General features: G+C 45.9%; 1 protein-coding gene and 1 pseudogene across 5 annotated transcripts in view; both read right to left on the bottom strand.

Moving 5' to 3' along the window:
* The window catches only part of Adgre1 (adhesion G protein-coupled receptor E1), an 88113-nt gene that overhangs the window by 46073 nt on the left and 26670 nt on the right, over positions 1 to 15370 (bottom strand). For 2 of the 5 annotated variants that reach the window (XM_021663624.2, XM_060371342.1), the window contains exons 6-10: positions 12687 to 12833; positions 11256 to 11405; positions 5638 to 5778; positions 5400 to 5546; positions 2723 to 2811 (exon numbers count right to left, since the gene is read on the bottom strand). In XM_021663624.2, the coding sequence (XP_021519299.2) occupies positions 2723 to 2811; positions 5400 to 5546; positions 5638 to 5778; positions 11256 to 11405; positions 12687 to 12833 (674 nt within the window). The remainder of the gene's footprint in view (positions 1 to 2722; positions 2812 to 5399; positions 5547 to 5637; positions 5779 to 11255; positions 11406 to 12686; positions 12834 to 15370) is intronic. The other 3 variants (XM_060371343.1, XM_060371344.1, XM_060371346.1) reach the window with 3 other exon arrangements.
* Positions 445 to 2484, bottom strand: LOC110565849 (heat shock cognate 71 kDa protein-like; annotated as a pseudogene).

Here is a 15370-nt window from a genome sequence, read left to right as displayed (position 1 = left end):
TTATTTTAAAGGGTTTGGTGTCTGTGTGTGTGTTGTGTTGTGTGTGTGTGTGTGTGTGTGTGTGCATATGTACATGCATGCAAACATGGTGCCCTGAAAGTGTGGTTGCTTTGGGGGCCAGAAGAGGGCACAAACCTCTTGGAGCTGGAGTTACAGGCAGTTGTGAGCCGCCTGATAGAGGAATCGAACTCAGATCTGAGAGAGCAGCCGCATTCTCAACCACTGACTCAATTCTCCAGCTGCCCTGCACCCATTTTTCTTTTAAAAGAATTCCTCAAGCTGATTTAGGCAAATACCTTGTCTTCCCAGCTAGCTGAATATTGTTTTGGTCAGTGAGGTATGGCTAGAAGTGATACTTTAAAATATTCCTTTTGAGGGCGGGGATGACAATTGACATCATTTTTATTAGACATTCTGTTTTCCATCTGCTTTAGACGTTGTGTTCTCCAGCTAGGATACAGTGCTTATAAAGAGCAATGTTTTATTCCCTCTCCCCGTGCACGTCCCATGGTCAAGTATAAGGATGCCCAGTAATTCATTGTAGCAACCTAACTTTAACTTTAATTTAATTTAATAAATCTGAAACTGTCACATAACTTGCTAACTTTGGATCCTTCAAATGTTTCCCTGTGGATTAATGCTACACCTCAACTTGGACTGACTTAAACCACCTCTTCAGTGGTGAATCCTGAAGAAAAACTACCAGATGGAGGCACCAACCAGGGAAGCCGCCAGCCTTTCCTCTAGACATGTCACCAGTACTCCTGTGAAGCTTGGAAATGACAGGGTTGCAGACTTTCTTCAGTTCTTCCTGCTGGTGTTTAAATTCTTCCTTCTTTGCAGTCTGATTCTTACCCAGCCAACTGACAGTTTCATTATACTTGTCTAGAACCTTCTGTTTCTTCTTGCCTTGAAGTTTCTCATCATCAGCTGCTGCTTTTGTGTGAAATATATATATAGGAGGAAACCTCTCTCTGCTTCTTATCTACAGCTTTGTGCTTCTCAGCTTCCTGAACCATGCACTCAAAGTCCTCCTTGCTCAAGTGGACCTTGTCATTACTGAAGGTGATCTGTTTCTCCCTTCCTGTGCTCTTGTGTACAGCAGAAACATTGAGGATATTATTAGCATTGGTGTTAAAAGGACGGAAGGCTATGCCTGTGAGTTCAAACTTTCCAAGCAGGTTGTTGTCATTGGTCGTGGCCCTTTCACCTTCATACATGTGCACCCAGATGGTTGGTTGTCAGAGTAGGTGGTGAAAATCTGTGTCTGATTGGTAGGAAAAGTGGTATTATGCATAATGAGGACAGTCATGACTACACCAGAAGTTTCATCCAAGGAGAAAAGGAGTGACATCCAAGAGCAGCAAATACCTAACATTTTTAGACTTATCTTCATATAGAATGGCTGCCTGGACAGCTGTACCAAAAGCCACAGCTTCATCACAGTCAATGTTCCTATTCAGTTCTTTTCTACTGAAAAATTCTTGCAGAAGCTTATGAATCTTGGGGATTCTGGTAGAACCACCTGCCAGGACAATGTCATCGATCATTGACTTGTATAGTCTGGCATCACGAAGGGCTTTTTCTACAGGGTACAGAGTGCCACAGAACAGGTCAGTATTTAATTCTTCAACTCGGGCATGCATAATGGAGGCCTAGAAGTTGATACCCTCATAGAGAGAATAAATCTCAATACAGGCCTGGGTACTGGAGAAGAGGGTATGCTTAGCCAGTTCACAGGCTGATTCCTCTTGCTGTCACGGATGTGCTTTCCTTTAAACTTGGCAATGAAATCGTTGACCAGTAACCAGAGTCTTCTCCCAAGTGTCTCCAGCTGTCAATTTGACTTCAAAATCTCTATCCTCAATAACAAGTATTGACACATTGAAAGTAGCACCTCCCAAATAAAAAAACCAGCATGTTCCTTTCAGCTTCAACCTTCTTATCTAAGCCATATCTTTAAACAGGAGAATGGTTTTCACTTCTCTTCTCTTCTCTCTACTACCTAAAGTACAGATCTGATAAGAGGAGCTAAAGCAGTCATTTTTGGACCACAGAACAGGAAGCATGTTTTAAGAAAGAATTAGTTTCTGCTTTTAAAAACAATACAGATATTATGGGTTTTGTTATTTCACTATTGCATTTGCTTTGTTAATATTGATGAAGCAATATTTCACCTATGTGGCCTCTTGGAAAGCATCAAGAACTGACAATGTTCAACAACACTTACATATCCAATAAGAATATGCACCCAGCCATAAAAGAGCCATCTACATGAAAGTCACACACATACCAAGGCTTGGGGAACATGGTGGGTGAGGAGTCAAGAAGCATGTAAGAGCAGGAGGGTATGGAAGAAAGTAGTGAGATGCTGTCTTCTAGACATGACATGGTGATGGCACTCATGGACACCAGTAGCTGTGGGTACCTACACAGTAGCTGTGGGTACCTACGCAGGACCAAGCCAGCTGAATTTCTAGGCATAGACTGGGAAGGTGCTCTCCAGAACCTTCATCACTAAAAAGCTCTTGGCAGAAAACTTATTGGGTCATCAAAGAAAAAACAGGACAAGGAATTGGAAGGGATGCTAGGTTGAGGAACATAGGAAAAATAGGGGGTGAGTATTATCATATTTCATATCATATATATACATATACATATATATATATGGATGAAATTTTCAAAAATAAAGAAAAAACAAATGCTAAAACAAAAAACTTACGTAGTTAAGATTCTTGGCTTGCCCTGATTGGCACTGCTGTATCTGCTCATTGTTGGGTATCAGGTCTTCTTTACATTTAAAGGGAATCCCTGGGGGGAAGAAAAATCAACCACGGAAAATGTTTATCATGGTGAGGTATGACTACAAGACAAAACTGATTCTGTGTCCTTTACATAGAACATTGAACCTCAGCCTGAACACACAGAAGTGACTAGGAGCAAACCACGCCTACACACCAGGTATAAGAAGCTCCAAGGGCATGAATTGAAAGGGAATGAGAGAAGACACAGTGTTCAATGTTGCAGTGACCATTTGTGTTGGGTCTCAACAGAATTCAGCATCGCCTGGGAGATGGGCCTCTGAGCATGCTTAAGGGAGATCATCTTGATTGGGTTAACTGACATATAGGAAGACACGTCTTAAGAATGGGCAGGGCCATTTCTTGGGTGGGAGACCCTGGTCTACACAGAACGGGAAATCAAGAGCAGCAGCAGCATGCATGCTGTCCGTTCCTAACTGTGGGTGTGATGCAACTAGCTGCCTCAACTTCCCACCATAAGAGGCTGCACCTTGAACCATGACCAGAATAAATCCTTTCTCCCTTGAGTTACTTTTGTAAGGGTATTTTTTTTTCACATTGACAAGAAACTAAGATATCATTACAAAACTAGAAGACAAACAAAGGTCAGCGAGCTGGTGCGTGCCTGAAGGAAGAATGATTTTTTTTTTTCAAGTAGAGGATATAACCAGGAAATGATACCAGCCTGGATGTCCACCAACAGATGACTGGATAACAAAATGTGATATACATATGTGAATACGAATATTATACAGCCATAAGAAAAAAACTGATTTTTTTAAATGAATGAAAGCAGAATATATTATATTGAATTAACAGAGACTCAGAAAGACAAACACTACATGTTGTCACTCATACACAGATCCTGATTTCCACAGGTTAAAAATATTTAAGTGGATATAAGAGTGGAAGAAAACAGGAAGCCAGAGTGGAGCTTTAAAAATGGGCTGTAAAGAATAACAAAATACATAAGATATGAGAAGAGAGGGGAGAAACCATCAGGAAAGAAAAATACAGGAGGGAAAAGAAGCCATGGAAGATGAGAGGAGGTGAGGGGAAAAGAAATGAGGGAGGAGGAGAGAGGAAAGAAGAGGAGGAGTGGAGGAAGGAAAGAGTGTGATGATGGGAGGAGGGAGGGAGGTGAAAGAAAGAAAGGAGAGAAAGGGGGAGGAGAGAAAATAGTGGAGGAGAGGGGAAAGGAGAAAAGGAGGAGGGATGGGTGGAAAGAAAATGAAGGGAAAAGGAAGAAAGAGAGAGGAGAGGATGGGGAAGAGAGGAAGACGAGGAGAAGGTTTACATCAGAATGGTGCTCTTTTCCTCAGAAGTAACTGGCATAGCATTTACATTGTGATAGTCAGCATAAATTTAAAAAAAATGAAAGGGAGGAAGAGAGAGCGATAATAAATACATATTTCAACATGGTTCTTTGGGAGAAGAAGACAGAAAGATGGAGTAGGGAAGCAGTGAGTGGGAGTCAAAACGGCACTAGTGACATCCTCACCCTTATGAGGAGGGTCTTAGACACATTTGTGTTGTTTTTATATTTCATTGCAGCCCTTCGGGCTACATACATTCTGTTTTATATCTTAGTTTATGTGTATGTGGTGTACATGTTTGTGAACACACTAATGTGTGTATAATATGTATGCTCATGCATATGAAAGCCAGAGGTTGGCATTGGGTGTCCTCCTCACTCACTGTCCATCTTCATGGACTCTCACCTGCTGGAACCGTAAGTCCAAATAAACTCTTCTAAAGGTTGCCTTGGTGTTGGTATTACATCACAGGAACAGAAAAGTAGTTAACACACAGCGCCACACCCTTAAAGAAAACTGGTCCTCCATGGGCAGCTACTGCTGCCCCTCAGTAAGAGGGTGCTCATGAGCTCCTCTCCCACCCATATTTATGCTCAGTACTGAAACGTGGCCAAAGAACTTTCAAAATCTATTACTAAAAAGTTCTAGTCCAGGTGGTGGTGGCACATGCCTTTAATCCCAGGACTTAGGAGGCAGAGACAGGTGGATCTCTATGAGTTTGAGGCCAACCTGGTCTACAGAGTTCCAGGACAGCCAGAGATACACAGTGGAAAAAAAAAAGTTTAAAAAAAAAAGTAATAATAACCTTTCATTGTTCTCAAGATGAAAAACTAAATGTTTTCATAAGATATCAAAATGCCAAAAAGCCAGAACTCCACCCACAAGTTCAGTTACATCTAAAGCTTGTCACTCTGTGAGAACCCCAGGACTTTTGTACATACTGTAACCTGGGAAAATGTAATCTCTTTCAAGTTTATACTTCAAGCTAGGTCATATACACCTGTGATGCCAGCAGTTGAAGGAATGAGGAACGAGGTTCAAGGCTAGCAGTGAGTTCAAGGCTAAACTGTACTACTTGCAACTCTGTCAATAAAAAAAAATGGTTAAGCCAAAATCCACTCAACTTATTATTGAGTGCACCAAATGAATCAGTAAAGGAGTGACTAGGTAGGAAACTACTGCATGGGTGAAATGAAAGTAATTAAAGGATCCAGTTATTGGAAAAGGAGTTGACAAGCAACAAAATGACACAGCTCCTCTTGCCAGTGCTCCATGACATTACTTTTGCAGCTGAAGTTCCCATGTGTCTGGGAGCCTTCTGGGTCCAGTTGGAAGCCAGGAAGACAGCCACAGATGTAGGATCCTGGAACATTGGTGCAGACAGAATTCCGTCCACATGGTAATGGATCTTGGACGCATTCATCAACATCTGCAATGAGAATCAAAACGTACAAGAAATTCAGAGGAACAGAACAGGGAGAAACTCACGCTCCAGACCGACTGTGAAATCCCCTGCTCACCTTCACATGCCACTTCTGGGTCAGAGAAATTCAGTTGTCCGTTGCTTGATGCAAAGCCAGGGTGACAAGTGCAGAAGTAACTCCCAAGAGTATTGGTACAAGATGAGTTGGAAGGGCACATGTCATTACACTCATCAACATCTGCACAGTGGAGAATGAGGGTGGGGGCTGGAGTGATGGCTCAGAGGGAAAAGAGCTTCAAGCGTGAGCATAAGGACCTCAGTTTGACCCCCAGCAGCCAGCTCCCCTGGTTTCACTTCTGTTGCTGTGATTTAAAAAAAAATACCCTGGCCAAAAGCAATCTAAGGAAGAAAGTGTTTACTTTAGCTCACAACTCCAGATTGAAGCCATCATTGTGGGGAAGTCAAGGTCAGAACTTGAAGCAGCTGGTCATCTCCACAGTCAAACACAGAGAGAAAGGGAACATGGGCCACTGACTTTTACTACCTGCAGTTCAGAACCCCCTGCCTAAGGTAAGGCATGGTGCCACTCATGATGGCTGGGCCTTTCCCCATCAGCTAGTATGTAATCAAGACATGCCCATGGGCCGCGCTGATTTAGACAATCCTTCCTTGAGGCTCTCTTTAAAGAGGATCCTAACTTGTGTCAAGTTGGCAACTAAAACTAATCATCTCACACATAATAACAGTGAGCCCCAGGCTCAATGAGAGACTCTCAGGCAAGGTGGACAGACTCTGAAGAACAACACCAAGGTTGACCTCCAGCCTTCATATGTATACATGCACACACGTGCACAAACATACACATGAACACACACATAGAGATGCACACACCAAAAAAAAGGAAAATAAAAAGAAACTGAGTTGCCCAGTGATCGAGGGATGGCCTGATACACACACACACACACACACACGCATGCACGCACACACGCACTCAGGCACACAGCACAGCTGTATGTCACAGTCATGGGAATGCATCCTGATACATGGATTGTTGGGTGACTCTGCCAGGGTATCACAGCGTATATTTAGCCAGACCTGGACTCTAGACACACTCAGAACACAGTCCATGCATGAAGCTGTGTGAGAAGAATTCTGAGAGCTTGTGAGGAAATCTCAAGAAAACAAGACAAGAGTCTTGTGATCTCTGCTGTTCTTGGAGGATGCATTTATACTCCTCCCCAGTGTAGGAAGTAAGGATAGGTTTACTTCATTATCTTACTGTTATCCCCATGATGAGTCCAAGCACAGGTTTTCCTTGTGATTGCACACAGCTTCAACTCCTGCAAACACACCTAGCCCTGTGACTATATATAGCCTGAACACTCGTGAACCTTGCTCATGTGGCCTTGCTTAAACCCCCAGAACACAAATTGTCTGATGCTCTGAATAAAGTTGGCAATTGAGTGAGACTTTAGTGCACCTCATTTTTAGGCTCCATTCTTCTAGCTTCATATCACCAGCTAGACAGCTAACAGTCTCTGGGTGGGGCTTCTCTATACACCAACAGCCGGCGATAGAAAGTGTGTGAGGGGGCTTCTGGGTTCAGGATGTTTGTTTCACAGTTACCCTAAAATAATGATACAACAGGACCAGCAAGATGTCTCAGCAGGTAACTTGCTGCCCAGCCTGACAACCTGAGTTCAATCCCCACAACCCATATGGTGGGAAGTTACAACTGACTCCCACAAGTTCTCCTCTGACTTTCACACTGGAACACGCACACTTTAACATCTGTAAAGGATTATTTAGATTAGGATGAGATCCACCCTAGATGTAGGCAGCACTATTTCCGGGCTGGGGTCCTGGAGAGCATAAAAAGGAGAAGCTGAGAGCTGAGCACTGGTATTCAGAATCCGTCTCTCTCTGCTTCTCAGCCGTGGATGCGACATGACAAGCTGCCTCAAGCAGCTCCTGCTGCCATGCTTTCCCCACAAGGATGGAGAGCACTCTAGAACTGTCAGTCAGAAAACAAGCCCTTTGCTATCTTGCTTTCACGGAGCATTTTGTTGCAGCAAAGAGGAGAGTAAGTAATATGGTGGTGGCTTCTGCCACTGCCGCAGCTCTGCCTCACCACAGGCTCAGAATCAATGGAGCCAAGCACTGAAGACTGAGCTTTCCTGGAGAATTAGCTAAAATAACCCCTTTATCCAAACTGTGTTTTTCTCAGATAGTTGTGACACTGACAGAAATGGCTCTTATCTGCTCACATTTTCCTTTGAGCATGACAGGGAGGCTGAATGGCTTTGTGAAAACCAAATTCGTTTAACTCTAAGTTCCCTTTAACTTTTTCCCCATCCGTTGTGTTTCTTGTAACAATATCATCGGCTAGTAAAAGTCAACAAGTCTTGAGAAATAGAATATTTAAGTTTTTTAAAAGAGAAGCATTTTCATCATGGAGACTGAGATTTAAACTGGGCTCCATTGTATTATAGATACAACAAAGTTAGTTAGTGTCCACACCTGCACTTTCTGCGCACACACGTGCCTCCCTATCCTTGTCTTTTTTTCCAGTTACTTTAATAAATAACCTGGGGGAAAAGCAAATTTTGAGATAAAGGATTATTAGGCTTACAATTTTATCATTGCAGAAAAATCACAGTAGGAACTTGAAACAGTCAAGAGCAGAAAGAGAGAGAGATACAGAGACCTGCCAAGCACCATGCTGTGTGGTGCAGGTGGGAAAAGACGGCCACACACCTGCCGGCCTCTGTGCATCATGGGCAGGCTGTAAAAACCTAGAGGCCTCCTCACCACACAGCTCAGACAGAGGGCATCACCCAGAGGCCAGCCAGCGCTGTGGCCTGCCTGCAGCGGGGGTCACTGCAATGTACAAACCTGTGGTAGACAGATGGGAAAGAAAGAAAAGTGAAACAGCTTGAGCATTATAAGGAGAGAGGCAGCAGAAGATGCGAGGGTGAAGAGGAATGGCCTGTCGGGAGCAGCCAGACTCGCCACCAAAGGTCATGGTGAAGTCTGAATTTGTGCTGACGCTGCGGGCCCTGTCTAGCTCTGTGGCTATGCAGGCACAGGGTCGGTATGGATGTTCATGATGCAAATTGCCATTAGAGATCTCAGAGACATTTCTGGTCTGGGCAGCTGCCAGGAGCCACATAGATGTCCTGGGGCTAAGCAGAGCTGGTCCTGGCCCTCACTAGCTATGGTGCTCTGAGGAGCTGGCCCCACCCCTCAGCAGCAGCAGCGCTCAGGAGAGTGAGCTTTGCACCTTGCCTGGACAGCACAGCAGAGCTGGTCCTGGTGGTAGGGGCACAGCTGAGTTGGCCCTGACCTGAGGGCAAGAGCAGGAGAGTGCTGGCTCCAACACTGCTTGGCCATGAAGTGAGCTGCACCCATAGGTGACGTCCTCCCCCTTCTCCCCTTTCGATAGGCAGCCGCAGGGAAAGCTGGCCACAAGATCATGAGAGTGGGAGAGACAGCCCTGCCCCTTGCCAGCTGCAGCACTCGGGGGAATGGGCCCTTCTCCTTGCCTGGGCAACACAGTAGAGCTGTTCCAAATGGTAGAGGCACAGGTGGGCCAGCCCTGAAGGTGTGGACTCTGGAGAGCTTGTACCCCCCAAATTGTCTGCAGTGAAATGGAGAGGGCACATGGATGGGGGGGGTTATGCCCTCCCCTCTCTCAACCCCCTCACCCCTTGCCATCTGAGGCAGTCAAGAGAGCTGATCCAGGGTCATGAGTGCGAAAGCTAGCCCTACTTCTCACCAGCTAGAGCACTTGGGAGAACAGGCCCAGTGCCTCAGCTAGGCAACAGAGTAGAGCTGGCCCTGGTGGCGAAGATGGAAGTGAGCCAGCCCCAAGATTGTGAGAGCAGAAGTGGCCCAGCCCTTTGCTGACTGCAGCACTTGGAAGAGTGGACCTCACCCTGACTGAGCTGCACAGTGGAGCTGGCTCTGGAAGCATGTGTGTGGCTTGCCAGAGGGTGTGATAGCAGAAGAGCTGACCCTGCCTCCTGCTGATAACAGCCCTGAATTGCCTAGCCAGCCAGAACAGCACTGGAGCCCTCGCCCTGGTAGTGCAGATAAAGGAGAATTGGCAGGCTGACCAGCTCAGCTGCCACCAGGCAGAGATCCAGGGCTTTGAGTTGGTCCACCCCAAAATCTACAGCATCTGTGAACTGTTGGGAGGCAGTGAAAGGGCCAATCCTGAGGATCCAAAACTGCAGGACCTCCATGACACAGGGCGACAACAGAGAAGTCCCTGTAAGAATCCAATATTATCGTGTCACAGAAGCCAGGGACCTCAAACCAAACCAATGACTCACTGCAATAAACATTTGCAAGTGAAGATGTGTGGTCAGAAGGGGATGCAGCGGGACACGCTGGGACACAATCCAGCTTCCACAATGAGATGTTTTCTGTGCTTTGTTTTGGTTTTTGTGTTAGTTTTTGGTCTGCTTCTCTCTCTCTCTCTCTCTCTCTCTCTCTCTCTCTCTCTCTCTCTCTCCCTCTCTCTCTTTTCCTCCCTCTTTCTCTCCCTCTCTGTGGTTTTTTGTTTTGTTTTTGTTTCGTTTGGAAGAGGTATTGCAAGGGCAGAGGGTAGACAGAAGGAGATGGGGAGACAAGTGGACTTGGGGTGCATAATGCGAAACTCACAAGAATCAATAAAGAGGTTTTTTTTAAAGAACACAGGGAAGTGAAGGGGTGCCTACTCCCTGCCCAGCTCACTTTCTCCACTCTCATGTAGTCCAGGACCTAACCTAGGAAATGGCACCATCCACAGTGGGAGGGTTACCTCCCATCAGTTAACACAGTCATGACAATTCTCCACAGACATGCTGTTCAAGTTAGCATCAACTCAACACAGCTTAGAAAGACCTGAAAGAAAACCTTCGTTGTATTTATCAGGTTGGTCTGTAGACATGTCAATGAGGGATTGCTTTTATTGTCTTAATTTATGGAACAAGTCCACTGCAGGCAGTACCGCTCCCCGAGCAGGTAGTCCTCAATTGTATGAGAAAGCTATCGAAGCATCGGCCTGTGAGCAAACCTGACCGTGAGTGGTAAGAAACATTCTCCCATGGTTTCTGCCTCCAGGTTCCTGCCATAACCTCCTGCCCCAGCTTTCCTCAGTGATAAATTGTGACCTGGAAATACAAACCAAATAAACCCTTTTCTCCCCAAGTTGCTTTTGGTTACATCATTTGTCACAGCAACAGAATGAAACTAGAACACATACCCAAAGATTCCTCACTGAGACACTCTTCCAAATGTTTCTAGATTGTGTTGAGCTGACAATCCAAGCCAACAAATCACATACAGAGTTCCCCCACCTCTTTGAAATCTAGGTTGGTTCTTGACTGTAACCAATAGCATGGGTGCTATTAATGCTCTGAGATCTTTAAGCTCTGGCCCAAACACCCCGCATATTCTGCATTCTTCCTCTTGGAAACCCACCTGTTTTGAAAATAGGAGCCGTGTACAAGGAAGCCCAAGTATCCCTGTGGACAGTGGGTGTCTGAGTAGCCAGAAGACAGCTATTGAGATCTACTGGCCACTGTAGGCATAGCCCCTAGGAACACTAAATAAAAGAGAAAAACTATCCTATTTGTAAGCCAGAGCAAATGGCCATTGCTGTAAGCCACTATGTTTGAGATGCGGTTAATACCTATGGACAAGTCCTCCACATGGCAGGGAGATTACCTGTACAGTTCCCATCTGCTGGGAGGCCAGAGACCTGGGAAACTGACAGAGAGAAGCCAGGTGGGCAGGAGCAGCTGTAGGATCCCAGGGTGTTGATGCAAATGAAAGTAGGACCACACAGAGTTGAGTTCCTGGAGCACTCATCCACATCTGAACAGAAAGTCAGAGTTATGCAAAACAATGACACTGAGCCAGAGCAATGTTAGCGACGAAAGTCCTGGCTGTGGATAAATGCATGAGCCTGTGGAGGCCAGGGAGTGGAACGCGGTGGCTCGAATAAGGGTGACCTCATAGGCTCAAGCTTCTGGGTGGCACCGTTTGGAGAAGTTGAGAGGGTGAGGCCTCACTGGCGGAAGTATGGCACTGGGGGTGGGGGGCCTTGAGAGTCTATAGCATCACCTTATTTCCAGTTTGCTCTCTCAGATGCTTGTGGGCGAGCTGAGCCCTCTCAGCCTCCTGCTTCCGCTGTCATGCCTCTCACCCCTTGCCAGGCCTCCTATCCCTTGCCATGCCTTCACACCACGATGAACTCATCCCTCTGGACACATAAGCCCAAATGTACTCTTTTTAAGGTGCTTTTGGTCATGGTGTCTTTTTTTTTTTTCACAGCTCAGAAAAGTAACCAATGCACTGTGGGACTGTGAGGAGCAAAGCCATGTAGCTGAATGTGGCGGTACATGTCTACTCCCAGCACTCCCAAAGTACAGAGAGAAGCAGAGACAAAGGGATCCTCAGAATCCATGGGCCAGATAGGCTGGTGTACGCTGCAGCGAACAGCAAAGAGATCCTATCTCCAACAAGGTGGGGGGCAGAGACTCACACCAGATGTTTCCCTTCTGACCTCCAGACACATACCATGGTGTACACGCTTTCAAACTCACACACGTGAAAATGTACTGCGTCCGGCATGTGAGGTCCTGGAAGCCTGGCTGAGGCAGCGAGGGGATGAAGAAAGAACAGACACATAGACACAGATGATCTGAGGTTGGGTAGGCTCATGGGGTGGTAACTGACCATACAACCTCAGTGAGTTTGGTGTGCACAGCATGGGTGGGGGCAGCTACTCTCAGTTAGTGGGCAGCACAGCAGCGAAAAAGCAAAGACCCTGTCTCCAACAAGGTGGGAGGCAAAACTTGACCCCCAGAAGTTGACCTCTGACCTCCACACATGTACCATGATGTACGTATGCCCACACTCGTGAAAAAGAGGAGGGAGACAGGAAGGGAGGGAGGGAGGGGAAAGGAGGGAGGGAGGCAGGAGACGCGAGGGGAAGGGAGGACAGAAGAGAGGAGGAGAGGAGATGGGAGGGGGAGGGAGGAATATTGGCTTCCGCTTTTCAGATGAAAGTCTTTAACTTCTCTTAAGCCCAAACCTTTTATCATTGTTTTCAAATGGGTTTAACTTGAGCTCCTGGTCAACACCTTCACCTACCTGTACAGGATGCTTCTAGGCCCTGGAATATTGGTCCTCCGCCACTAAATTCAAGTCCCGAGTCACACAAACAATAATAGCTTCCAAGAGTGTTGTAACAGGTGGAGTGCTCTGGGCAAATGGTGTGATCCGCACATTCATCCTTGTCTGATAAGTTGGGATAAAATGCAGGAGAATTTCGTTGAGGGAGTGAGAAGCAAAGACTACACACTAGAGATCTGTGTGCTAACTGGCAACAGACAAGATGAAAGCACTCCAAAACACAGAGAGATATGCTCTCCATCCTCCCTTCTGGCCATAAATAGGCACAAGAATAAACCCTGGCCAATGGCGTGCAAGCAGAAATGTTGCAAAGATTTAAAACGGTCTTAGAAACATTCACAAGTATCTGTAGTCCTCCATGCCTCCTGTAACCACGCTTTGGGGTGTGGATTATATAGGCCATGTGGTTTCTCCACTACTCCCATGAGAAGGCGTCATCTGGTTCTCCACTCTTTTGGATCCACCTTGTTCTATTAATTGTGTTGGCCAATAGAATGCACAGTGACGGGTATCCATTCCAAAAATGGAAAGCCCCAAGAAACCTGATTGCCTCTGGTTTTCCCTCTGGGGCTGACTGGTGCTTCTACATGAATGAGGCCCAGGCCAGTATAAAGAATGAGGAAGTGCATAGAAAATAGGGCAGAAAAAAATGTAACGGTGAGAGAATGAGGAGTGCTGTGAAATACTGTATCTTCTGGACATCATGCAACTGTTGTACAAAAAAAAACAAAAACCCACAACCAATGTGGCTACTGCTGAGGCACCACCCCTCTTTGAGCATCTGTGGTTACTGCAGCCGATAAGGAGGGAGATTTTCTTCAGTGCTGTAGGTTATGTTTTCCTTGGTAGAGTAAGTAACCCCCTGCCCGTGGTCATGCAGGTACATCAATGAGCCAAGCACAGTGGGCCCACAACAAAGGAATGAAAGGACGGGAGAAAATTATTAGAAAGAAGAAAGAGTTTGGCAGGAGTATTTGTGAACAACTAAATTTAAAAAGAATGGTGGATCAGGTGAGAGCCCCCTTTCCCACCTCCCTGCCTGCGGGGTCCTGCCTGGCAAACTCAGCAGCACTAAGGTCCAAGTGCCAGATCTGGGCTTCAGCCCTAGCAGCAATCCCAGAGCCAGAGGCCATCAGACTACCAGGAGAAACCTCTCCCCCATCTCCTTGCCTGTTGGGTCCTACCCCGCGAACCCAGCAGCAGATGGTCTGCACCGTGAGTTTCCATTTCCCAACTCTGTTTACAGTCCTAGGGGCGACAGGCATCGGAGACTACAAGATGGGACCCTATCCCAACCCAGCAGCAGTGCGGTCCGCACTGTGCCCTCCAAGCACACGTCATCTGGCCCTAGCTCTACCTGCAATCCCAGAGGCTGCAACCATCAGAGTCCTCCAAGCCTGGCAGCACCAGGGACAACCATGTGGTTATAAGCCAGTGTAAGAACCCACTCAACAAAACCCAGGGCATGATGGCATCACCAGAACCCACAGCTCTCCTACAGCACCAAGCCCTGAATATCCTAACACACCTGAAGCACAAGAAAATGACCTTAATCTAATTTTAGGAAGATGATAGAGGCCTTTAAGGAGGAAATGAATAAATCCCTCAAAGGAATACAGGAAAATACAAGCAGGTGAAGAAAATGAATAAATCCTTTAAAGAATTACGGAAAAATACAGGCAAACAGGAGAAGGAAATAAATAAAACTGTTGAAGGCTTGAAAATAGAAATAGAAGCAATAAAGAAAACACAAACTGAGGTAATCCTGGAAATGGAAAACCTAGTAAAGGGAACAGGAGCTACAGACACAAGTATCACTGACAGAATACAAGAGATGGAAGAGAGACTCTCAAACATAGAAGATACGATAGAAGAAATTGATACATTCATAAAAAAAAAAGAAAAAGAAAAATACTAAATCCACAACAAAACATCCAGAAAATTTAAGACACTATGAAAAGACCAAACCTAAGAATAATAGAAATAGAAGAAGGAGAAGATTCCAAGCTCAAAGGCCCAGAAAATATCTTCAACAAAATCAGAGATGAAAATTTCCCTAACCTAAAATATATTTATATACAGATGCCCTTAGCGTGCTCCCTTGCCAGGCCACAGGGGAAGAGAATGAGCCCAAGTCCTGATGCGACTTGATGAGCTGGAATGGATTGGGGGGTGGAGGGTCTCCCTTTCTCTGAGGAATGGGAAAGCAGAAAGGGAGATGAAGAAGGGAGGGAGGGACCGGGAAGAGAAGAAGAAGGGGGCTACGATCAGATTGAAAAGTGAATGAATAAATTAATTAATTTTAAAAATGTACAAGAAACCTACAGACCACCAAATAGATTGGACCAAAAAAGAAAATCCCTGTGGCAACACCCAGATCCCACAGTGTCTGAGTACTTAAATAACAGTGACTGCAGTGGCTGTGCTTCTGTCTCCAGAACACCAGGGTCCAAGAGGAGGTATAGAGAGTGCTAGGGACATGGTCCCAGCTACCAACCACCGGGTGCTTTCCAATTATTAGAGGACCAATCCCAGGGATGCACGGATCCAGGCTCCAGACACCAAACTTTCCCCTCCCTCCCTGGGACATGGTCCCAGCTTCCACCCCACAGTTCTACCCATCTCCCTGAGAACTGCTGAAC

Source organism: Meriones unguiculatus, chromosome 17 (genome assembly GCF_030254825.1).
Source record: "Meriones unguiculatus strain TT.TT164.6M chromosome 17, Bangor_MerUng_6.1, whole genome shotgun sequence".
Taxonomy (NCBI): Eukaryota; Metazoa; Chordata; class Mammalia; order Rodentia; family Muridae; genus Meriones; species Meriones unguiculatus.
This window is presented reverse-complemented; position numbering and strand designations above follow the sequence as displayed.